We start from the raw sequence: 25,250 nt of genomic DNA, 5'->3' as shown, positions 1-25,250 counted from the left end.
GGGGGAAGTTTCAAGCTTGTTTGTTCAAGCTCAATGAAAAAGCACCCTATCTCAGAAAACGTTTGAAGAACGCCCTACGTCAGAACTTGTTTAAAGTACGCCTCACTTCAAAGTTTTATTTAAAAACAATATAATTAATGTAACGAATTTGCTTGCAAATCCTCTTATTTGCAACCCTCGGCTAAGTTCGAATCACTAAACTGTTGAATAAATAACTCCAATTTGTAATAATGCAAAATGGCCTTTATTAAAATACTTCACAATAACACTCAAACTGTGCAACGAATAGCTGGCTTAATAACCAAACTGATTGATAGCTCAAATGAAACTCTACTATTCAAAATAATACTGCTATTGCTCGCTAGATAGCCTCTCAATCGAAAACTCAAATCAAACTGAATTACTTCTTACTCGCTTGCGCCGCTTTTATAGTTTACGCTGCATACATCTAGGCTCTTCTGTTTCCAGAACTTACCAACTATTTCGTGTGTTTATAGTTCTCATATAGTTTCTACTTGTTTACAATTGTCTACTTTTCAGCGTCTCTCAGATGTATGTGAGTTTGTAGTTAACACACTGTAACCCAGAATTGGGTGAATTTTAATAAACTTATTTTGGGTTTTCGACGCGCATATTAAACTATTTAAATACCAAGTTTCTTTTTTTGTTTGGCCATGTACCCCATAACATTAAAACTCATTGGTAATAACTCAATAGCCGTTATATGTGGCCGCTTTTCGCGACAACACGCATTTTTTTTTTTTTTTATTATAAAAAGTTCAAATACTAAACAAGGAAGTTATGGGCTTCTCTTCCAATTTGCGTCGTGCTCCTCTTGATTTTCCCTACAAATTGGCCAGACGGAATTTACATGTTTTTATGCCGACTCCGAACGGCATCTGCAAGGCAGATGAGTTTTCACTGAGAGCTTTTCATGGCAGAAATACACTCGGAGCGCTTGCCAAACATTGCCGAGGGGCGACTCCGCTTAGAAAAATTTTCTTCTAATTGAAAAACCTTATTTCTAAACTTTTGTTGTTGCTTTGCCCGGGGTGTGAACCCAGGGTATTCGGTGTGGTAGGCGGAGCACGCTACCATCACACCACGGTGGCCGCCGAAATTGAAATATTAGAAACTATAATAAGATTTGGAGTTTTATTATAACTCAGTCAGAATGTGGATGTTAGGTTAGGTTTAATAAAGACCTCACATAGATTTAATGTGTCCATAGTGTTACCAGAATTTGTTTGGCGAACAAACGGAAAATCCACAATCAGATACCAGGATTTATGGAACACAGAACGTGCTGAACCATTACATCCTGCAGCTCACACTTTCTACACCTGCTGTTACTGACGGGGCCTACGTATTGGGAAGTTTATTGTCGTTTCAGTGAGTGTTGCACCCTCTTTTGACAACACAGCGTCCTGTTCGTTACCTTCTATCCCTTTATTTATTTATTTTATTTATTTGGATTAAAGTCGACACAGACACAAAGCGGTCGACTACTAAGATAAATATTAACATAAGGCGTGGTGTTTAGCGAATACGATGTCAAACTTGGCTTCACTCGGTGAAATGTCATTAGTTTGCTTTTCGCGCAGTTCCAAAGTAGTAAATTTGCAATACACCAGCATTGAAATGGGCCCAAGTCTGCCTGAAGAAGCTCCACGCGGGAACGCAGTATAGATGTATGGTCCGGCCTGAGCAAAGTTTTTCAAATGCTTGTTTGCATTCCATAACACTTCTTGATGAAGTACTGTGTGCGATTATTGCCTTATTCGTTGCCTGACTATCAAGATACTAATATATTCACGCTACTGCAGCTAAGCACGCTTCCTCCAGCCTTTCTGCTGCTTTCTTCACGGCTATAATTTTTGACTGAAAGACGCTGCAGCAACCTAGCAGCCTGTGTGATGTTCTTATTACTGGATCGATGCAGTGAACAACAGACCCGACCCCTTCCATTAATTTGGAACCATCCGTATCATATATTCCGTTTGCCCGATATTAGATGGCGCTATACTGCTATGGCCATATGGCTGGCACTCAATTCCTCGAGGCCTTGAGCCTTGTTGCAGTTGCTAACGCGATGTTTTTGGCCATTAGGTCCGCAGGCGGGATGTGTAGAATGGCATGCAATGCTGCTGTAGGGATAGTTTTTAGGGCTCCCGTTATGCTAATCATTGATACTCTGCATACCCCCTCAAGTTTTTTAGTAAACGTACTTTTCTTGTGGCTGTCCACCAAATAAGAACTCCATTGTAATGTATTGGTTTCACAATTGCCGTAAATACTCAATGAGAGAGTTTGGGCGATAGTCCCCACGCGCCTCCTAGCACCTACTTGCATGGATACAGTGCAGCGGAGGCTTCCTTCGCTCTCTCCTCCACATGTAGTTTCCACGACAACTTACTATTTAATACAACTTCTAGACACTTATTTTTCTTGTAAGATTTCCCCTCTGAGCTTAGGCTTAGTCCAATTAGGGACCTTATATTTCCTAGTAAATAATACCATAATGGCTTTTTCCGCGTTGGTGGTTAACCTGACTCCAGATGCCCCAGCATGTATATCCCGTAGTGCCTGATCAATCAGAGAACTGATTTTTGTTAGGCATCTGACACTTATGATGACTGAAATATCATCTGCATATGCCGTAAGTTTGACAGGTCCTCTGTCGAACCGCCCAAGCATTTGGTTTATAACCAGCGACCACATCATTGGTGATAGAATCCACCCTGCGGCGTTCCTCTGTTTACAGATTTTGTTACCTCGAATAGACCCCATTGCTATGTGATCATTCTGCAGCTTAACATGGAGCCGATCCAGTTTGTTAAAGCTGGATGAACTTCAATCGAACTGCGACTGTCCTTGATCTTTTTTCGAGACATTTTGGAAAGCTTCGGCTATGTCCAGAAAAACACCTAGGCCATATTCCTGGTGTTCCAGGGCTTTCTCTATATTCACGGCCACCCTATGCAATGCAATATCGATTGACTTGCCTTTGGTTTAAGCATGTTGTGCTGAAGAGAAGAATTAGTCGTTCATATTTGATTTTGTATACACATCTATTAATATCTCTAGGGCTTTGAGCAGAAAAGATGTCAAACTAATAGGCGTATAGTCCTTCGGGTGCAGATGACTGTTTTTTCTGCTTTCGGTATTAAGACTACTCAAGTCGTTCTCCAAGAACGGGACGAGGTATAGTTTTATGCAACCCTCAAAGATTGTTCTTAGCCATTCTATAATCGTTCCATAGCAGGAATATCCCATCTGGACCCAGCGATTTGGATTGGACTTGGCAAAATTTTGGTTTTTGTATTAGTACTGTAGACGTGATAACGTAACTCTCCCGCATCATCTCCTGATGGGAAGTGTGTGTTAAGTAGTGCTTCAAGGAAATCTTCACTACTATGTGACAATTCCCCATCATCCTTCTTTATCGGTCCCTAGAATGCATCTCCCTTAGATATGACTTTCCTCAGTCTTGCCGTTTCGGTGGAGCATTTTATGTCGGCACAGAATTTCTTCCAAGAAAGCCGCTTTGGCCTGTTGATGTCACGCTTATAGATCCCCAACAGATCTCTGTATACGTCCCAGCACTCCTCGCTTTCCCCAACTTTTGCCAGCTTAAACATCTCTTTCACCTTCCCTCTGAGCAGACTCAGCTCCTTACTCCACCATGGTGGCTTTGCTTCCCCCTTGATTGTGGATGTTATTCAAATAAAAATTATAAAAAAAATTATTTTGCACGGACTATTATTTGATTTGTCTTATTAACACTACTTTCGATGTATATTTTATAGTTCCAAATTAACAAATAAAACTATGCACTAAGCCAAATATCAGATAGAACTTTACGAAGGCTTAAAGAAAACCTGCACCTAAATTCCAACATTCGCTAACGCTAAAATTCCATCGCCAAAAATTTCTAAAACTGTACCAAGCGCAGAAATATTATATACATATATATTTTTAACTAGGACTTAGCGGTTATTCCTTGAGACCATATAGTACTTGCTGTTACAATTTTTGGCGATGGAGTTTTAGCGTTAGCGATTGTTGGAATTCGGGTGTTGGACCTAATACCGATAGATCAACATCGCACAGTGCGAGCTTGAACTCCAATTAAATTTGACTAGAGTATAACCCTGTCGTCACTTCGGCCACTTAAAAGCCCCGTCACATAAGCAGTTTTTCATATCGATGCGTTTAACGCAATCTTATGAATTATGAGCAGATTGCACGTATTTTTGTGTGGAACGGCAAACTAAGCGACACTGGCATGGCACCATCTGATATGAAAAAGTAGCCAACTTCCAACTTTTGTTGCAATCAAATCATAAGTAGAAGAAAAATATGTTAGCAAGTATTTTTCTTGTATAGTGAGAATGTTTACAACAGTGCTTCGCGAAATTTTGTATGTGAATTGGAAAGGCGAAATAAACTTCAAATGCTAAGCATGAAGTTCCTTTATATTTACAAACGCAAATTTTCGAGATTGTGGCGATGTTACTGGAATGCATAAGGTTGTGTTGAACGCATCTATATGAAAAAGTTGATTGTGGCTCGGCCATAAGCTATGATGACCAGCAAAACTGTTATCGAAGTGGCAAGGTTAAACTCTAACTTTAACTGGAGCTGAAACTAGGGGCTAAATCTTAACATCCGCGATGTTATAACTCGTCACGTAAAAACATGATTTTCGGATTAAGACATACGTGAACGTACTACTTTGCTCGTAATTTTAGATCCCAACATACATACGTGACGAGCGATTGAGCGTAGACGTTACGTTCCACTTTCACTCGAACACAAACTGGCGATCGTATACACACAAATTTCATTGAAAATGTAAAAAATTGTTATAGTAGATGAATAAATAAAATATAATAACAAATTTCAAACCCTTGTTATTAACAAAGGTAAAATTCAAACAAGCTGTATCCAATGCAACAGGAAATATTGGCTTGCTTCAAATTTAAATTCTCCAGAAAGTAACTAAAAGCTTCTTAAGTTAAGCGAAATCTTTTCAAGGAACTGCAATAATTTATTCGAGCTCAAACAAAGCAATAAAATTGGATCCATCGCAGTTATTTACTTTATTTTTTTTTTATATTTTTGGCAACCAATTTGACAGTTCAAAACCTATTGTGAGCTAAAAATAAAATATGAAAATAAAAAATACAATATGAAAATAAATTACGTTCCGTTTGCTATCGTATGTTATAATCCCATTTTGTTTATACGTTTGACGTATCACGTAATTTTCTTTCGTATCGTTGCTGATCCGTGATCGTATGTTACGATTCGAGCCTAGCATTGAAAAAACATGGGCCTTAATTTGCATAAACGCTTTGATAGCCGGTATTATGGCTCTGTCCAAGCGAAGCAAGGCGACAAATGCGGCAGTTACCCACCGACGTGTGCCGTACGTAAGCACGTTTGTCGTACGAATAAGCACTGTTGCCACTGACCATTTTGCATGTATGCTTATGGAAACATCAACTTTTTCCAATTTAATTTTTGATATTGTAAAAGGCCGGAATACATATTAAATAAGTATAAATAGATTAAATATTTATAATCAGCACTTTTACATAATTATTTCGAATTATTTTCACAATTTTTCAAACTTTAATTAGGTGTTTTTGCATAAAACTGCAAACGGTCAAAAATTAGCGCACAAAAGTTTACTAGGCAACTCTGTCTAGTGAGAGAGCGATCAGCTGACACGTTCTTACGGAGAAAATCAAAATTGTTTTGATTTCTACGTTCCGGGCTACGTACGTACGGGCTTTGCACGTCGGTGAGTTTTCGTTTACATTGCACACTCATAAGATAGGTCGTGTCAGCTGACACGTTTTTGGTACGTACGTTCGTGAGTAACTGCCGCAAAAAGCGTTCATATAAATCCGTCTACCTTTAGAGTTATCATGCATGCCTTCGCCTCTATAAATTTGTCTAAGGATATATTATCCTAGACTGTTTTAAAATCCCTATACACCTGTTTAGGTATTTTTTATCATATTAATATCCTAACATATCCTTTCTAATTTTTTACACGCACGCATTACAGCTATTTATTTGGGTTGGATATTAGTTGAAAATGTTCTCCTTTTTTTCTGAATATTTTCTTTACAACACATTTTTTGTTGCATCAAATCTATTTTGCAGGCATTAAAAAGCGTGGATGAATTCATACCTACAAGTGTTCCATGTGTCTTCATGAAAGTAATAATTAACGTAGATACATTAACCCTTGTAAAACACTGAATACTTATATGCGTGCAAACATATTTATGTATGACTATATATACTGCATACGTATGTACATAAGTATACATATAGATTAATGTAAATGTAGGTAAATGCAAGAGGTATTGAAGTCCATTTATATTTAACAATAATGCATGTAGGCACTCTTGTTCGGTAAAGTGAAAAATTTATACAAATGTAGAGCCAATTTTTTCTCATTTCTTCAATTCAATTTCTTCAGAAGAGGATTACCACCCCTCCCCCTCTTTTTAAAAATTGGAGTATTCCCTAAAATAAACAAACAAGAGCCAGGAAATTTTGTTAAGGTACGTCTACACCGGTAACGAAATAGCAAAATTGTATAACAATTTTTTTTAAAACAATTGCATATTGTTATACAACCAAGTTATCTAATTCCTTTGATCTTTACCCACAACATCTGGGTAACATGTAGCCTGCTATAAAAACAGAAAAAAACTTACACAACATCGTTTTATACAACATTTTTCAGTTGAATTTCTAACAAGCTACATAACATTGGTTATATAATTGTTTGCAACACGTTTTGTTACTGGTGTGGACGCACCTTTAGTTTATGGGCCACTCTACGTCACATAATTATCTCCACAAGAACTCGTTTTCGTTGTTGGCAACTGTGCCAAACGCTAAGTAGATTCAGAAAAAGATAAACCGGCCTAAGCAAGTACAGGTGTCATCGATGCGTTTACCGACAGGGTAACTAACAATTAAGCTAAAGACAGGATAATATCCGTGCAGTTATCTTTGGCTTTGTTGTTATTCGTTATACTGGTTCTTTCTGCCATAAGTTAAACAATGGCGAAGGAAACAGTCGACACCGGCATAGCACCATGCTGCAACAATGCTCCCGCTACACCCGGAGACGGAAAGATATTTGGGATACTTGCAATATGGTCGGAAGCCCCTATGTGCTAGCCACACCATTGAGGGAACAATAGATTTGAAGTTTCCATAGGTCTAGATCCATAGCTTTTTGTCACCTCTAGAAGGTCACTACCAACACGCCGCTATGTTAGTCAACACAGTATAAGCACAATATTAATTGCAAAACTTGTATGCCCCAATAGGTTGCTCACAACAGCGTTATTATACGGTCACTACTTGTTATTAGAGATATTAGAGAGGCTTTTACCTGATTCATGCGCTCAAATTCGCATCATTTAGCAAGGTATTCATGCTCGACGCTTTCGATTTAAGAGGTGAATTGAAGTGTACCTAATTTAAGCATTTGAGAAAAGATCACGCAGTTTCAATTTAAAGTGTTACCGAGCTATATAATCCAGGCATGGCCAAATGCTGACTTGACACTATCCGAACACAAATAGCGACGAATATATCGAGAAAATGTAAGCTTATTTAAAAAAAGCTTAAATTTTCATCCTTCTGTATAAATATAGGTAGGCAGTCACTTGCTGGATATGAATCATATGTACTCCTTCTCGACCGACTACATTGCGAACGATTTTAGACTCCTCAATTCATCGGGTCTGTAGACTTTAGCCACCTCTTTCGCCAGGCATGCCTACCGCACGACTTTTCTAAGCCGTTAACCCGCTGGGTTATTGTGGTTTGTATCTTTTTTGCATTTCGCCGTGGCGTGATGGTAGCGTGTCCGCCTACCACACCGAATATTCTGCGTTCACGCCCCGTGCCAAGCAACACCAAAATTTTAGTAAAAATTGTTTTCAATTAAACGACAATTTTTCTAAGCGAGGTCGCCACTCGGCAGTGTTTGGCAAGCGCACCAAGTGTATTTCTGCCATGAAAAGCTCTCAGGGAAAACTCATCTGCCTTGCAGATGCCGTTCGGAGTCGGCCCGTCCCGCCAATTTGTAGGAAAAATTAAAAAGTAGCACGACGAAAATTGGAAGAGAAGCTCGGCCCCAAATCTATTTGGAGATTATCGCGCCTTACATTTATTTATTTATTTTATTTCTTGTCAGAAGTTTGAGGTACCAGTACAAATAGCTCGTCATTTTCGCTACCAGTAACAAATATGTTGTTACCTGACCGGAGTAATGGCGTTTATCTTTTCGTTAAATAGAATAACTCTTGAGCTTACTAGGTTTTCTAATACAAACAATTAAGAACTTACCACTCTAAGGTCAGTTTTCTTTGTAGCCTAAAACTTTAAGTAACCAGTTCAATTTTTCTAACTACATTTTCTAATAATTGTTTTTGTTTTATCGGCCTATTGATAAACGATGGGAGGTCCGATTCGAGCTCAAGGCCAGCATATGTTCGAATTATGTATATATATTATTTTTGCTATATATATACGAGTATGCGCATCTATCAATCTATTGGATGTAGTTAAAATGGATTTTAAGCTTTTATCAGCATATACATTGGGTCGGGTCGATTTGTATGGACGAAAGTTAACCTGGCGAAAGGGTCAATTTTTCGGCCAAAACACTCCTCAAACCCCAAAAAATATTTTTTTTTTTTTCAAAAAACTGTTGTAAAAACATTGGCGATAACAGTTTTTTTAAAAAAAAAAATATTTTTTGGGTTTTGAGGAGTGTTTTGGTCGAAAAATTGACCCTTTCGCCATTTTTTTTTTTTCGCAGGCTCGAAAATTATTTTTTTGGGTATGCGTAGTGGAACTTTTTTTCATGAGCCCAAATCCTATCGAAAAATCGATGGCGCGATGTCGGTTAATAAATCGACCCAGTCTAATATGCATGCATGTTTATCTATATATATATGTATATGCATATGTAGATAAGTGTATACAAGTAAGTACAAGCATATGTATGTATGTGCGTTATTCGTTCAATTATATGCATAGACAGTAGTTTGAAAGTATGCATACATACATAATCTATACATGCATTAGTTCCGTAGATGCTTATATACTGTCCTGCTTCTTGCACACACAAAACCATTAAAGGAAATAGATTTGCCTAAGAAAATTTATCATTTTTAGCATACATATACAAATTTGGTTTTATTTAATTTTCATATTTCTTTTTTCGGTACAATGTTAATTTTTTACGCAAAAAAATGCAACTAATACGTCATAAATAAATAAATGTAATCTTTCGAATGAAAGATGACTCAACTTTCAAACGCAATATCCCCGGTTGGATGTGGAGCATAGCGAATTCATTCTTCTAATGAAATTCATAAATTTCTTGTGTTTTTTATACGCGATTTTAAAATATATATACGAATATAATCAAAGACTTTAACTAAATTAACAGTTATAAAATAACAAATTTACAATCATAAGGCCTATGAAATATTAAGTCCCAAATCCGTTCGTAAGGATTTAGCAGACTATTTTGGTATATACATCAATTCGAGTTAGCCAGTCGAACCAGATCATCAAATAGCAAAATTCGCCAATAACTATGGGCATATCATCCAGATTCTGCATTCATCAAATCATACTGCTTATTGTCTTCGTCATACACAGTCCATGGAAGTCATGCAACTTGAAATCATGCAGTCGTGGTGGCAACAATGGCAAGCCACACTAGTACGAGTGAAATCCTTCAAGGGACTATAAATTAAAGCGTACTTTTGTGGCCGCATCATACTGTTCCGCCAGGCTTACGCCACTTGTGAAAAAGTGAAAGAAAATGTAGGTGAGGGTTTGTGCTTTTAATTTGCCTTTAGCTTTAAGAATATACAAGGAATGCTGTATGTATGCTTTTATGTATATTTATTTATTATATAACTATCAACATTAGAATCGATATATTTTTTTAATTACGTTACAATTAATATATTAATTTTACCACATACATACATATTACAATGCAGTAAAAGTTAAAATTTCTTAAAACTTTTAGAAATTCAATTTTTTTGTATGAATTAAGCGGGGACTGCCCTCATTGCTTTTTTAAATGTATGAAAACATTTATTTGAAGTAATTTTTTATTTATAATATATATATAACACCTACCTTGGCACTGAACGTCATGCTGAACATCAGGCATGCTTAACCAACGAAACGATATCATTTCGTTACGATAATCAACGTTAGTTTCGTATATTAACGTTAAGAACGTCAAATTAACGTTAATTAACGAAATGACTTCGTTTCGTTTATTAACGTTGATTATCGTATCGAAATGATATCGTTTCGTTGGTTAAGCATGCCTGCTGAACATATACCCAGTAGATATTGTGGGAAAGGCGGCCGCGGCAAGGTCGTTGGTCAGGCTTCGTGATATGGGATATGGGCTTTCTGACCGCGGACACTCCAGCCTTCTTACCAGTTTCGACTTTATCCCGGACAGAACGGACTATTGTATGCCGATAACTGCTCCCTATACAACCTTCGCCCCAGTCATTCCACCGAGAGAGGAGTGGGTTGTAGGAATTATCTGGGGCATGGGACCGGTTAACTTGTTCACGGATGGGTCGAAGCTGGATGGAAAGGTTGGTGGGAGGGTCATTTGTCAAGAGCTAAATATAAGCCGCAATTTTAAGTTGGCTGATCACTGCAATGTATTCCAAGCGGAAGTTGCTGCGATTAAGGATGCGGTGGATGAATGCTTTCCAGTGCTACTACGGTTAGGGAATTTAACATCTACTCTGATAGCCAAGCGGCTATCAAGGCCTTGAGTTCAACTACAGTGCGATCGAGGGTTGTCTGGGAGTGCCTGACCTCGCTTGCGATTGCATCGAATTATTTTACAATTAAGATTATCTGGGTCCCGGGCCATAGTGATATCCCGGGTAACTGTCAAGCGGATCTCTTAGCCCGCATCGGTACAACTGAACAGGATGAAGATGGCTATAGGGATTTCGGGATCCCGCTGGCCACCTGTGGATTGCTCCTCCATAGCTGGGCCTCGAGTCAGCTCACCAAACGTTGGGCGGACACCACGTCTTGCAGGTTAGCAAGATCTTTCTGGCCGAAAGTGGATGGCAGGAGGTCCGCTGAAATAATAGGCTCCCCTATCAATGGTCATTGGGGATTTGACAGGGCACTGTCCCATGGGTATCCATGCGGTACGTCTCAATATACTGGAAACTCCATCCTGCTGCAGATGTATGGAGGATGATGAGGTGGAACAGGCATGCTTAACCAACGAAACGATATCATTTCGTTACGATAATCAACGTTAATAAACGAAACGAAGTCAATGACATCGTTTCGTTGGTTAAGCATTTAACGTTAATTTGACGATCTTAACGTTAATAAACGAAACGAAATGACTTCGTTTCGTTTATTAACGTTGATTATCGTAACGAAATGATATCGTTTCGTTGGTTAAGCATGCCTGAGGTGGAATCACCAAATCACTTTATACTTGATTGCCCAGCTTTTTCCAGAACTAGGCGAAAGTACTTCGGTCGCGACTAACTTGGATCTCCCGAGGATTTATCCAAAGTTGAGATCGGTATCATTCGGAGCTTTATATTTGCTACCCAACGATTCTGTAAGTAGCTAGATCTAAGTCACCGTTATTTTTGGTGTATGTGGTATCACAACGGACCTTCCTGTTGTCCAAGTGAGCTTTCCTTATCAGGGCAGCTACCACCTAACCTAACCTAACCTAATTATAATTTTATTTGATAATTTGGGAAAGATTTTAACAACGTGACATCAGGACGGACAAGGCGACAGCTGTTTCGATTATACCTTGTAAATCTCTTCGAAGCCTTTTCTCCCGGGAGTGGGATTTGAACCCGCACTCCTACGATGGTTGAAGTGTTTCATACGAATTCATGCCTTAGTTGTTGTAAACTTCATCCCAATTGCCTTCCTTGCATATTTTATTCTTTTTAAGATATTTTCAGCGATCATTACTTTAAAAATGTCGAAAATGCTGGCAGGGAAGTAACATTGAACAAATGAATGTTCAAAGGAGTTGAAAATGTCAATGCATTTACTATACATAACAGAAAAAATATATGGTCACCAGCGAAAATTTCCTTTTACAAGGGGCTTATGTGATTATTGCTTATGACCACAGAAAACAAATCTATTAAAATATTTCTTCGTAGACCAGGACAGGAATGTGTGTTTTAATTTTTTCTTTCCTTTACTTGCAGTTTGTTAAATTTTAATAGCATTCTCTCAGCTTTTAATCTGCTTTAAAAGAGTAAATCACTTTATTTTAAATATAGGTGCTTTACGTCATAATGCTTATGAGTCTTTTAATTTGACTGTGACATAATTAAAGTGGTGTTTATCCTTAAACCATCTTTAATATTTAAAACATTATTGTAATTTAACTGAGGAAACTTATGTGTGTGAGAATATATTTCATTTTAAATGTTTTTATAACAGTAGAAGTTAACAAATCTGTATGCATCTACATTAATGGCGGGCAAAGTAATAACTTTCGGCATTGCGCGGTGGCTGTGAAAAATTGCAACTTTGTTTTTTAAGTCTTTGTTAAGGGCGAATTATTGGGTGACTTATAACCATAAATCCATAACCAGATAAAACAGCTGATCGAACCTGCCTTATGGAAATCAATGTAATCGATTAATGGTGCAATACCATTGCCGTCATCCAGTGAGTTTTACAGCTCCGGCTCATGCTCAATTCTCACGGGAATGCTCTGGACCATTGAGAGACTTGAAAAGCAGATGTCGTTTTCGCACAAGTGAAATGTGATAGGCAGATGTCGCCCCTGTTTTTCATTTAACTCATACGGCGAAAGGCTAAGCAGCGACATCTATTTCTGAAAAAGTAGGTTTATTAAAGGCCGCGTTGCCAAACTAAAGACAAGTAATTAACAAATTATCTGGATTTATCTGGCTCAAATCGTGTTGTTGCATTTACATGCAAAATTATTTATCGGGCTCAGGCTTTTGCCACCGGATGATGGCTCATAACGCTAACTCGATTACATTGATTTCCATAAGGTAGGTGTGATCAGCTGTTTTATCTGGTTAATGCTTTATGGTTATAAGTCACCATTAATTTGCCCTTTAAAGGTTAAACTATTTATATTATTGCGTTTTCTATTCTAGAAAAAATATTACCCTCATGTTGACACTCTTAGATTCTAATATTTGAAGATCACCTGGTGCTATGCAGCATGGGTCTATTTGTAGATAATCAGACCCCCTTTCCTATTCAGTAGAAAACATTTTGTGAAAGAAACATACGAACAGGATGACATTATTTTCAGAAAAGAAAACATAGTATAAGTATAAGGCAGCTTTCGGGAAGCACCAAATACAAAGTCTTAAAAAGGTTTTAATATTGTAAATATTTGTACATATTGTATATAGGAAGTGCAAAATACTGTAACCAACATTGGCATACAACGTTTTATAAAGCTTTTTATATAATTTAATGTGAAAGGTCTTCAATGAATAGAATTGGAGCCGAACCTTTTAATTTTTGAATACCTCAGCTAAACTGAAAACCAGTCAACAAAAATTGTTTGATTCAGTACCATATGAAAATGCACTCAACAGAGGTTCCGCGAGACTTGAAATTCGGTCCAGGAATAATGCAACTTTACAGTTGAGTGAATAAAAAAATTTCGACCACCTCTTGTCAAGGATGTACAAGTGGTTGAAAGGCTTTGCATATTATGAGGTGGGTTTGGTCAAAGGCTGAGGTATGCTCAAGTCAATCCAGAGTCGGATGGAGATCCCACTTCCCCCACCTAAATAAATACACAGTGAATTAGTATTTTGATTTCGAACACACACACGCACGCGGCTCTCGGGCTAAAATATCCACAACCTTGAATCCAGGGGAGAGAGAGAGAGAGATGTTCACTAGGTAGTGTCGCTGACAATATAGTGTAATCCAAGGACGACGGCTCTCCACAGAGAGAGCGAGATAGAGTGCTAGCTTAGCGGTGGCTGAGATGGTGAAGACGACGGTGGCTCTCGCTAAGGGGTGCTAACGGCGGTAGTAATGACGGCGGTAGTTAGGATCACGCCCGAAGAGAGAGTACTGAGTGACGGTTGCTCTCACCAAGTCCCGTCTTACTCAGAGGAGATGATAACAAAATATTAGGGTTGCCAATAGGCCGCGAGGGGGAAGTACCATCGGCAGAACCAACCTTGTAACTTTACCCCCCTCGACCCAAAGGGAGTCCCTGGAATATGGGTAAGGCTGCCCAATAGGCCTGGGGGTAAGTACCATCGGCAGAACCGACCTTGTAACTTTACCCCCCGTCGACCCAAAGGGAGCCCCTACAATGTATTTATATTGGCTCGGGCAGTCTGCCAGGGTAGTGGGGAAATCCGCCCCGCCACTGGCGTTGGGACGGGTTTCCTTCCTACCCGAGAAGGCTGCTCGTGCATTACCTTTCCGATGAGTAATAAGGGGTGTAAATCCCGTCTTACTCACCGGAAATGTGGCTAAACCTGCGGGGTGTCCGATAAGCAGGGGGGGCGTACCATCGGTGGAACCGACATTGTAACGCACCCCCCTAACCCAAAGGGCACACCTTGTCGACCGCCAGTGGCGGCCGACACGCACTTCACTTACCTACGGCGAAGTGTGCCTGGTGTATTCCGGCCAATCATTTTATTCATATGTAACTATGAACACGTTGGGAATTATGCTCGCATTGTCGCGCACAGCGCGCAACGAATGAAAATTCCCAAGCATTGTGCGTTCACCATCGCTGGCTTGCTTTGTGCTTGCGCGATGGTTGTTGGTATGTATGTATATATGTATTTCGGTACATACACTACTAGGGGTGGGCAGTAAATGGAAAATATGATGTTAGGGGTGGGCGCTAAATAGGAAATAGATATTGTGGCGTAGCATTTGCTACGTTACAATATGTTATTGTTAACACAAATAATTATGTAGTTTATTGAAAAATAAAGTTAATGAAAGTTATAAAGTAAATTGATAGGTGAACTGATTCGTATTAATAGCCGCTCTGTGACTAAGATTTCTTAGTTTTACGTAATGTAATTTATAAAATATTGAATTAAATACTTATAAATCACACGTGAGCTTGGCAAATATTGTCACAGCCATACACAGCCCACTTTTTAAATTATAGAAAATATTCAAGAAAAATAAGCTACTTTCGCACTATAAGATTCCGAAGGTGTACGCATAGCCAAAAGCCTTTAAACAAGTGAAGCCGCTTTCATATATTAGCAGAGTTTTAATTATAAATAAGGAGGGCGTCTATTTTGTGGCCCACCCAGGAAAAATGGAAAATCGTGATTGCTTTCAAATACTCTAAATACTATTTGAACATTAAGCCCTGAACCTATCTATAAGAACCTAGACTCCTCGAGCTGATTTTACCAAAACGCTTAACAACGATTCAATAAGCGTAAAACTATCCCATCCATGACTGTGAAACACATCTAAAGCAAAACATATCAATAATAAATAGGGCTAAATTTATATAGAAAGCTAGGTTGAAGTGGCCAGTCAATAAACACCTAACATAGATTGAATATGTAGGAGGTACATCCATAAACTAAGAAAATTGGTTTATAAACCTTTTTATGAACAAAGAGAGTAATCTGCAAGTACATATGTATATCACGGCCAGTGGACCCCCATTTTCGGCATAATCATGGAATTCAAGTTTATTTATTATTTCATGAAACAACCGTTGTGAATAGTTAAAAACGTTATTTTAGTTTTACCAGTATTGTATGCCAAAATTTAAATGATTTTAATTGAAAAGTCGGACCGGAAGATATTAGAGATAGACTAATAACACTTACAAGATTTATCTGCAATGTCTATTGCTTGACAAAATGCAATCTAAAATTATTTATTAATTAGCATATATATGTATAATAAACTTTTAAATTTACAAGTAAACGTTGACTTTTCTCTCAAAAGGAAACAAATATCATATCCCGAAAAACCGTAGAATTTAAGTCTACAAATTTTTCCATGAAGTACATAAGTATGTATGTAGATAGCTCGTTTGAATAATTAATTTCTAAAAATTTTAATTTTAGCAATGTCGCTATGTCGCTAAGAAAGCTATTAGAGATACATATGTATTTATTGTGATTATAAAAATTACAATCTACCATATATGTATATATGTATGTAATACTCCTATATTGCTGCTACAGGCTAGGTACACTCACAAATATCAGAGTGCCGATATATTGCTGTTTAAATGTTTTTATACTCAGTTGAGCAGAGCTCACAGAGTATATTAAGTTTGATTGGATAACGGTTGGTTGTACATATATAAAGGAATCGAGATAGATATAGACTTCCATATATCAAAATAATCAGGATCCAAAAAAAATTTGATTGAGCCATGTCCGTCCGTCCGTCCGTCCGTCCGTCCGTTAACACGATAACTTGAGTAAATTTTGAGGTATCTTGATGAAATTTGGTATGTAGGTTCCTGAGCACTCATCTCAGATCGCTATTTAAAATGAACGATATCGGACTATAACCACGCCCACTTTTTCGATATCGAAAATTTCGAAAAACCGAAAAAATGCGATAATTCATTGCCAAAGGCGGTTAAAGCGATGAAACTTGGTAGATGGGTTGACGTTATGACGCAGAATAGAAAATTAGTAGGATTTTGGACAATGGGCGTGGCACCGCCCACTTTTACAAGAAGGTAATTTAAAAGTTTTGCAAGCTGTAATTTGGCAGTCGTTGAAGATATCATGATGAAATTTGGCAGGAACGTTACTACTATTACTATATATGTGCCAAATAAAAATTAGCAAAATTGGATGAAGAACAAGCCCACTTTTTAAAAAAAAAATTTTTTAAATTCAAATTTTAACAAAAAATTTAATATCTTTACTGTATATAAGTAAATTAAGTCAAAATTCAACTCCAGTAATGATATGATGCAACAAAATACAAAAATAAAAGAAAATTTCAAAATGGGCGTGGCTCCGCCCATTTTCATTTAGTGTGTCTAGAATACTTTTAATGCCATAAGTCGAACAAAAATTTACCAATCCTTTTGAAATTTGGTAGGAGCATAGATTCTATGACGTTAACTGTTCTCTGTGAAAATGGGCGAAATCGGTGGAAGCCACGCCCAGTTTTTATACACAGTCCACCGTCTGTCCTTCCGCTCGGCCGTTAACACAATAACTTGAGCAAAAACCGATATATCTTTACTAAACTTAGCCCACGTACTTATCTGAACTCACTTTATCTTGGTATGGAAAATGGCCGAAATCCGACCATAACCACGCCTACTTTATCGATATCGAAAATTACGAAAAATTAAAAAAATGCCATAATTCTATACCAAATACGAAAAAAGGGATGAAACATGGTAACTGGATTGGCTTATTGACGCAAAATATAACTTTGGAAAAAACTTTGTAAAATGGGTGTGACACCTACCATATTAAGTAGAAGAAAATGAAAAAGTTCTACAAGGCGAAATCAACAGCCCTTGGAATCTTGGCAGGAATACTGTTAGTGTTATTGAATATATATATAAATTAACAGTACCCGACAGATGATTTTCTGGATCACCTGATCCACATTTGGTCGATATCGCGAGAACGCCTTCACATATACATCTAAGGGCCACTCGCTTTTAAAACCCTCATTAATACCTTTAATTTGATATCCATATCGTACAAACACATTCTAGAGTCAACCCTGGCCCACCCTAATGGCGATATCTCGAAAAGGCGTGCACCTATAGACCTAATGCCCACTCCCTCTTAAAATGCTCAGTAACACCTTTCGTTTGATACCCATATCGTAAAAACATTCTAGAGTCACCCCTGGCCCACCCTAATGGCGATATCTCGAAAAGGCGTCCTCCTATAGACCTAATGTCCACTCCCTCTTAAAATGCTCAGTAACACCTTTCCTTTGATACCCATATCGTACAAACATTCTAGAGTCACCCCTGGCCCACCCTAATGGCGATATCTCGAAAAGGCGTCCACCTATAGACCTAATGCCCACTCCCTTTTAAAATGCTCAGTAACACCTTTCGTTTGATACCCATATCGTACAAACATTCTAGAGTCACCCCTGGCCCACCCTAATGGCGATATCTCGAAAAGGCGTCCACCTATAGACCTAATGCCCACTCCCTCTTAAAATGCTCAGTAACACCTTTCGTTTGATACCCATATCGTACAAACATTCTAGAGTCACCCTTGGTCAACCTTTATGGCGATATCTCGAAAAGGCGTCCACCTATAGAACTGAGGATTACTCCCTTTTAAAATACTCATTACCACCTTTCATTTGATACCCATATCGTACAAACACATTCTAGAGTCACCCTGGCCCACCCTAATGGCGATATCTCGAAAAGGCGCCCACCTATAGACCTAATGCCCACTTTCTCTTAAAATGCTCAGTAACACCTTTCGTTTGATACCCATATCGTACAAACATTCTAGAGTCACCCTTGGTCCACCTTTATGGCAATATCTCGAAAAGGCGTCCACCTATAGAACTAAGGATTGCTCCCTTTTAAAATACTCATTACCACCTTTCATTTGATACCCATATCGTACAAACACATTCCAGAGTCACCCCTGGCCCACCCTAGTGGCGACATTTCGAAAAGGCGTCCACCTATGGACCTAATGCCCACTCCCTCTTAAAATGCTCAGTAACACCTTTCGTTTGATACCCATATCGTACAAACACATTCTAGAGTCACCCCTGGCCCACCCTAGTGGCGACATTTCGAAAAGGCGTCCACCTATAGACCTAATGCCCACTCCCTCTTAAAACGTTCAGTAACACCTTTCATTTGATTCCCATATCGTACAACTAGAGACACCCCTGGTCCACCTTTATGGCGATATCTCGAAACGGCGTCCACCTAGGGAACTAAGGATCACTCCTTTTCAAAATACTCATTAACAGCTTTCATTTGATACCCATATCGTACAAACACATTATAGAGTCACCCCTGGTCCACCTTTATGGGGATTTCTCGAAAAGGCGTTCACCTATAGAACTAAAGCCCATTCCCTTTTAAAATACTCATTATCACCTTTCATTTGATACCCATATCGTACAAACACATTCTAGAGTCAGCCCTGGTCCACCTTTATGGCGATATCCCTAAATTGCGTCCATCCATAGAACTATGGCCTACTCTCTCTTAAAATACTCTTTAATACCTTCCATTTGATAAACATGTCATACAACCACATTCCAGGGTTACCCTAGGTTCATTTTCCTACATGGTGATTTTCCTTATTTTGTCTCCATAGCTCTCAACTGAGTATGTAATGTTCGGTTACACCCGAACTTAGCCTTCCTTACTTGTTGTTTTTGTATTTAATAATAGAATATACCTAAATTAAATTTTTTTCTTGTCACACTTATGTTGCTGTATTCAAAACTCATTGCGAGCATTTTTTATTAGCAATATAGGAGTATTACATATATGTAATCTCCGATGAATTTCTATTTGCCTTAAGTGATGCAATCACTATCGCACAAAACACAATATTTTTTCAGTCGAAATTATTACCCTGATAGCTGCAACTGACGTCTGTTGGTTTGAATGTATATATGTACATATGTTCATAAATACATTCACATTTTGATAGTGTGCGCAGTGAATTGGGTCGTAAAAAAGTTGCAAAGGTCCTCCCCTAAGCTTGAATTATGAAGAAAGTCTTTCAACTAATTTTCAAAATATTTTTTTATCATTGCAAATACATACAGCAAAAATTATTTTTTTAGTGCAACTTAATTATTTGACATTCAATTTTTTAAATTTTAAAATAGTTATTTTTGTCTTAAAATACTCTATAACACTTTCTGTTGCTCTTTAGAGCTCTGAAGTATTTACTTATGGTTTTTGCCTTCAAGGTATGATTTTCTTTTCACCAAACTATGAAAAAACGACCACAGAGCCTCAAGGACATAAAAGTTATGGCATATAAATTTTAACAATTGGATGGCAAACAACAATAACAAAAAAAGTTACAATAAAAACTCCATTACAGTTGCACTTGTAAGGACAAAAAAAATGATGGACATAGTTATGTTTTTTATTTCAGAAACTATTCCGCCGTGGTGTGATGGTAGCGTGCTTCGCCTACCACACCGAAGATCCTGGGTTCACGCCCCGGGCAAAGTACATCAAAAATTTTAGAAACAAGTTTTTTCAAATAGCGGGATCGCCCCTCGGCAGTGTTTGGCAAGCACTGCGAGTGTATTTCTGCCATGAAAAGCTCTCCGCGAAAACTCATCTGCCTTGCAGATGTCGTTCGGAGTCGGCATAATACAAGTAGGTCCCATCAAGCCAATTTGTAGGAAAAAACAAGAGGAGCACGACGCAAACTGGAAGAGAAGCTCGGCCTTAAATATCTTCGGAGGTTATCGCGCCTTACATTATTTATTCAGTTTTTTTAACCGCTAGTTAAAAAATTTAATACTTATTTCGCGTTGCTCTAAGTTTTAGGAAGGCTGCGTTGGCGGCATGCAAGCAACGAAATAACTTTTACGACGAACACCTGTTTTCAGCAGCTGATTCTATGTACTCCAGCGTCTTGTCGTGCTAATCCACGGAGGGTTTCTGTACTTAACTGTTATTCCTGTAACACCTCATTAAAATGAGTTGTACGCAAAAAGGCAAATGATTGTTTTTTGCAGTGATTGCAATCACAACTTTTATATTGGTAAGAATAAATGATTGTATGGAAAACTTGATTGCAATCACTTACCTCCAACTGCTTGAAGATTATAATATGTAGGCAAAACGAGGTTTGAGTAAATTTTTTCGAAGTGATTAAAGATTGTAATTTCAATCACAATAAATAAAAATCACATATAATTAAAATCCAATGTATTTATAAATTTTAGTACAATTTGTGATTGCAAACAAATTTGATTTTTTTGATTTACCCATACAAATTTTATTATTAGTTAAGAGAGAAGCTAAAAAAAACTCGCCCACGTAAATCTTACTGTATGGCCTAATGATAAAATTAAAAACATGGTTCCATATGTATTTATACATATATAATTTTATTACACACAATTTTATTAAGCTTTTTTTTCGCTTATTTAAAACACCAATACATATATACGTACGGCTTATATACACACATACTTATCATCACAGTAGCAAATATGTTTATGACAATATCAATAAACTAATCAAAATTTGTATACATTTTATAAATAGGAACCGATGACCATCAAGCTCATGATGAGTCTCCTGAAGTCGATGCATCGAGGCAAAGTAATTCAGCGAAGAAATTCCATGGAGCGCATGGTTGGACATCGCTGCTGATGACGTTAGTAATAGGTATTATTTATAAGTTTAAAATACATGAATTAAAAGTATGACAAATTTCTAAACATATCTAAATGTGATGTGTATATAAATGGTACATGCATACATAGTTGTTAATCAACTACTTTTACATATGTCTATGCTTATAACTGCATATACACAGTACACTGTTAGGAATTTGAGCCTAAATTTTAAACCAAGCAATTTAACAAACTTTTTTTACACAAATTCAAAACCTCTCAATTTACTACTAAGTTTTTTAATTTTATTTGGTTAAAGTTTATTGAGCATTACGTCTAAAATTTTTGGTTTACTAACAAAACCCAACATACATACATATTGTTACGAATATTAGCAAAACTAAGGAGTGCTGCCAGCTCTAAGCCGATCTAAGCAGTGACGTGAATGCACATCAATAATTCAATCATTATGTATCTACATAAGCGAATCAATAATTGCGTCTACACATATGTACACATTCCGACGAGCAACATTTACATACAAGACCGCGAGAGATGAGATGTCACACACCGATGAATTTACTTATACGCTTATGTGTGTGTGGGAGACTGTAAACTACAAACACATGCATATACCTTATCTGAGTTGTCACAAGAGAGAGCAATAATTTGTGCACGTAGTTGTGGCTGGCGATTTTGTAGCCGAAACAACTAGTAACTTCTGGAAATCGAAGAGCCTAGAAGTATGCTGCGTAAACTATAAAAGCGATGCAGGCGAGTAAGAAGTAATTCAGTTTGATTTGAATTGTCAAGCAGTTACGAGTAAGACGATATCTAGCGAGCAATAGCACTATTATTTTGAAAGTCAGTTTCCTTTAAGCTATCAGTTTGGTTATTAAGCTATTCGTTGTACAGTTGGAGTGTTATTGTGAAGTACTTTAATAAAGGCCATTTTGCATTGCTACAAATTGGAGTTATTTATTCAACAGTTTAGTGATTCGAACTTAGCAGAGGATTGCAAATAAGAGGATTTGCAAGTAAATTCGTTACAATATGTATGAGTTGTTATGAGATATTTTGTTATACAAATGCTAGATCTCAGTAGGTAGAGCACACTACTGCAATCCGGGGCAAATCGGTTCGAAACAGTTGCACCACCCAATAAAGTTTCCTTTTTTTATAACTGTAAAAGTAGACTTCTCTAGTTTAAAATAGAAAACCGGTGTTGGCAACTCATGTATGTGATGTTAACAATTGAAGATACCTGGCAAGCACACATGTGAAGCTATGTTAGTTAACATAGATGATATTCTAGTATGTTCAAAGAGTATATATTTGTTAAGAGGCGTCACTCGATACTTTTATTGTTGCCAAAGCAACCCTGTCATGTCGAATGTGATTCTCAAGGAAGTTTTGTTTAGTTTTCTTTAACTGCATCCTATATATATATGCGGTGAAGTGACTTTGCATAATTACGATTTTTGGAAAGAGAATTAATTAATTAATTTAATACAATCAATAAAATAAACACAAATACCCCACGAAAATATATAGAAGGCGTTTTTATAAATACATCTGACAAAAAAAACCAACGACTACCTTGAGAAAACATCGAGTAATTTGCTTTGGCAACAACAAAAGTATCGAGTGACGCCTCTTAACAAATATATACTCTTTGGTATGTTCTACATTGCATGAGCAAATTGTAATACTCATCATATTAGTAATGTTAAGTTTTATATGCTCTGTAAAACTTAACATTGAACATCCTTCATTTTGTAACGCCGGTGTGACAAGTACTAGAACAAAAATTTGAAAAGAAAAAGCAAAATTAAATATTCTAAAAATCGCGAATTAAATAGTTTGTTGTTTTTTTATTTAAATGTATATGCACAAAAGGTGTGCATATGGAAATTGACCTGATCAGAATCAGAAGGAATATATAGAAGAGATTGCTCTTTAATTTTAAAGTGTTGCTATCAAAAATAAGTTCTTCTATTGGAGTTGCTGCTGTAGCTGTTGTTGTTGGACTGGAATCTTCAGATTGCTGGACAGGATTATACAAAGCAGAGTGGCTGCATTGGTCGTGCTTTGGTTGAATTATATTTACAATTTAATAACCGGTTTATCTGATTTTTAAACCGAATTTGTTTTTGTCAGATTTAGGCTGAAACTTCTAACAGTGTATGTATGTATATATTCGTGAACACATAGGTATGCATGTTTGTAATTACATCTTTTTAAGTGACTTGATGGACAAGAATTCACCCTTAGTACATACTTTAATTAGTATATATGTATATTGTTCATAGAAAATGCTTTATTTATATAAAAAATTTACTTTTGGAAAGTATCCAAATTGATGTGTGCGTGCGTTTTCTCCATATATAGTTAAGCATTTAATGATAACGTTGATGGAAAAGGACTTTAAGTAAAACATTTTTATGATTAAATGACTTTCGTGATATTTACAACATATTTCGGCTTAACTCAAAATATTGGTTTAGATAAGATAACCAGGTGTTCAGAAAGCGCCCATTAGTTATTCTGAGCTCATGTATTCATGTAAATAAAAATAGCTTCACATTTAGTAAAAAAAAAATATTATTATAACTTTGGTCTTGAGACGCTCTATAATTCCATCTTATGTCGTTTAGAGCTCTGAAGTAGCACGTAAATATGTAGCTGATATTAAACAAGCGATCAAGCGATAAGACCAATGTTCTTCAAATCTTTCGCACTTTTAATATTTCTTAGAAACAAATGAAATAATAAAGATAGTTTCGTGATAACTGAAAACGACAAATTTTCGAAATGTTCTCTCATTCTAGTTAACAAATCGAATTCGAATTTTTCCAGTTTCAGATCTAAAGAAAGAAAATTTGAACATTCCACGAATATCTTATTGAAATAATGACATTTTATTGGCGCTATATAAATTATGTTTATTTTAATAGATAAACACCATTCAAAAATTAATGCATTACTTTGTCATAAAAACTGAAGAAATGTTTTCTGATTTAAAGTCATTGTAATATAGATTGTACATTATTTTGTATTAATAAGAAATATTTTTAAACTTTTATATACTATAATATAGTATTTTTTGTAATAAAATTTATATTGTTAAATTTTAGTAATACATATGTATTTATGTATACAAAAATGTAAATCCACATGTAAGTTTTGCTTAGACGCATTCGAACTGGCGGAATTAATATTTAACTCCGGATATTGTGTAATTTAAGAATTGTACATATGTACGTACATTTGTATGTACGTGTATATCAAAGTAAATAGTTTAAATGCCTTCGTCTTGACATAATATTAATCATATTGTGTTTTATTTTTAAAGTGCCTTGTTTTACAATTTTTTCGTAGTAAAAATAAGAGATAATGATTTGTAAAAACCTTTAAAGTCTTTATACAGTTAAACGTTTGTGTCTAAATTTTAAACCAATCATCGGTTTATGCACTTTTTAAACTTAGCTTAAATTTTATTCAACAATTTACATATTTTCCATCCTTTTGATCCCGAATGTTTAATTTAAATAATTGGTTTTAGTTTTTTGGCAGAAAATTGGAATTTTCCATTTAGTCCGAATATGGACTAGATTTAAATAGGAAAACGTTTTAAGTTTAAACTTTTTTGCTTTAAAAAATAGAAAACTTTTAAGTTTGAATTTAAAGCCACACAATTTTAAAATTAAAACTTTGTTCCATACTCCTCGCTGTCAAAATATTCAAACGGTTGTGATTTCAAACCAAGTATGGTTTTGTTATAAATGTCGTACAAAAGAGTTGTAACTTTAGGCTAAAGTTTTTTTCCGTGTGTG

The 25,250-nt window shown here is 36.7% G+C and overlaps 1 protein-coding gene across 8 annotated transcripts in view; it reads left to right on the top strand.

Moving 5' to 3' along the window:
* Mmp1 (Matrix metalloproteinase 1) overlaps nucleotides 1-24,832 on the top strand; it is a 422,620-nt gene extending 397,788 nt beyond the window's left edge. For 4 of the 8 annotated variants that reach the window (XM_067773240.1, XM_067773237.1, XM_067773239.1 and 1 more), the window contains one exon: nucleotides 21,344-24,832. In XM_067773240.1, coding sequence (XP_067629341.1) covers nucleotides 21,344-21,507 — 164 coding nt within the window. In that variant the 3' untranslated portion in view covers nucleotides 21,508-24,832. Of the gene's footprint in view, nucleotides 1-9,354; nucleotides 9,888-21,343 lie in introns of those variants that run through there. The other 4 variants (XR_010950915.1, XM_067773243.1, XM_067773241.1 and 1 more) reach the window with 2 other exon arrangements.
* Nucleotides 24,833-25,250: the final 418 nt, after the last annotated feature.

Source organism: Eurosta solidaginis, chromosome 3 (assembly GCF_040869045.1).
Source record: "Eurosta solidaginis isolate ZX-2024a chromosome 3, ASM4086904v1, whole genome shotgun sequence".
In the NCBI taxonomy this organism is placed as follows: domain Eukaryota; kingdom Metazoa; phylum Arthropoda; class Insecta; order Diptera; family Tephritidae; genus Eurosta; species Eurosta solidaginis.
This window is presented reverse-complemented; position numbering and strand designations above follow the sequence as displayed.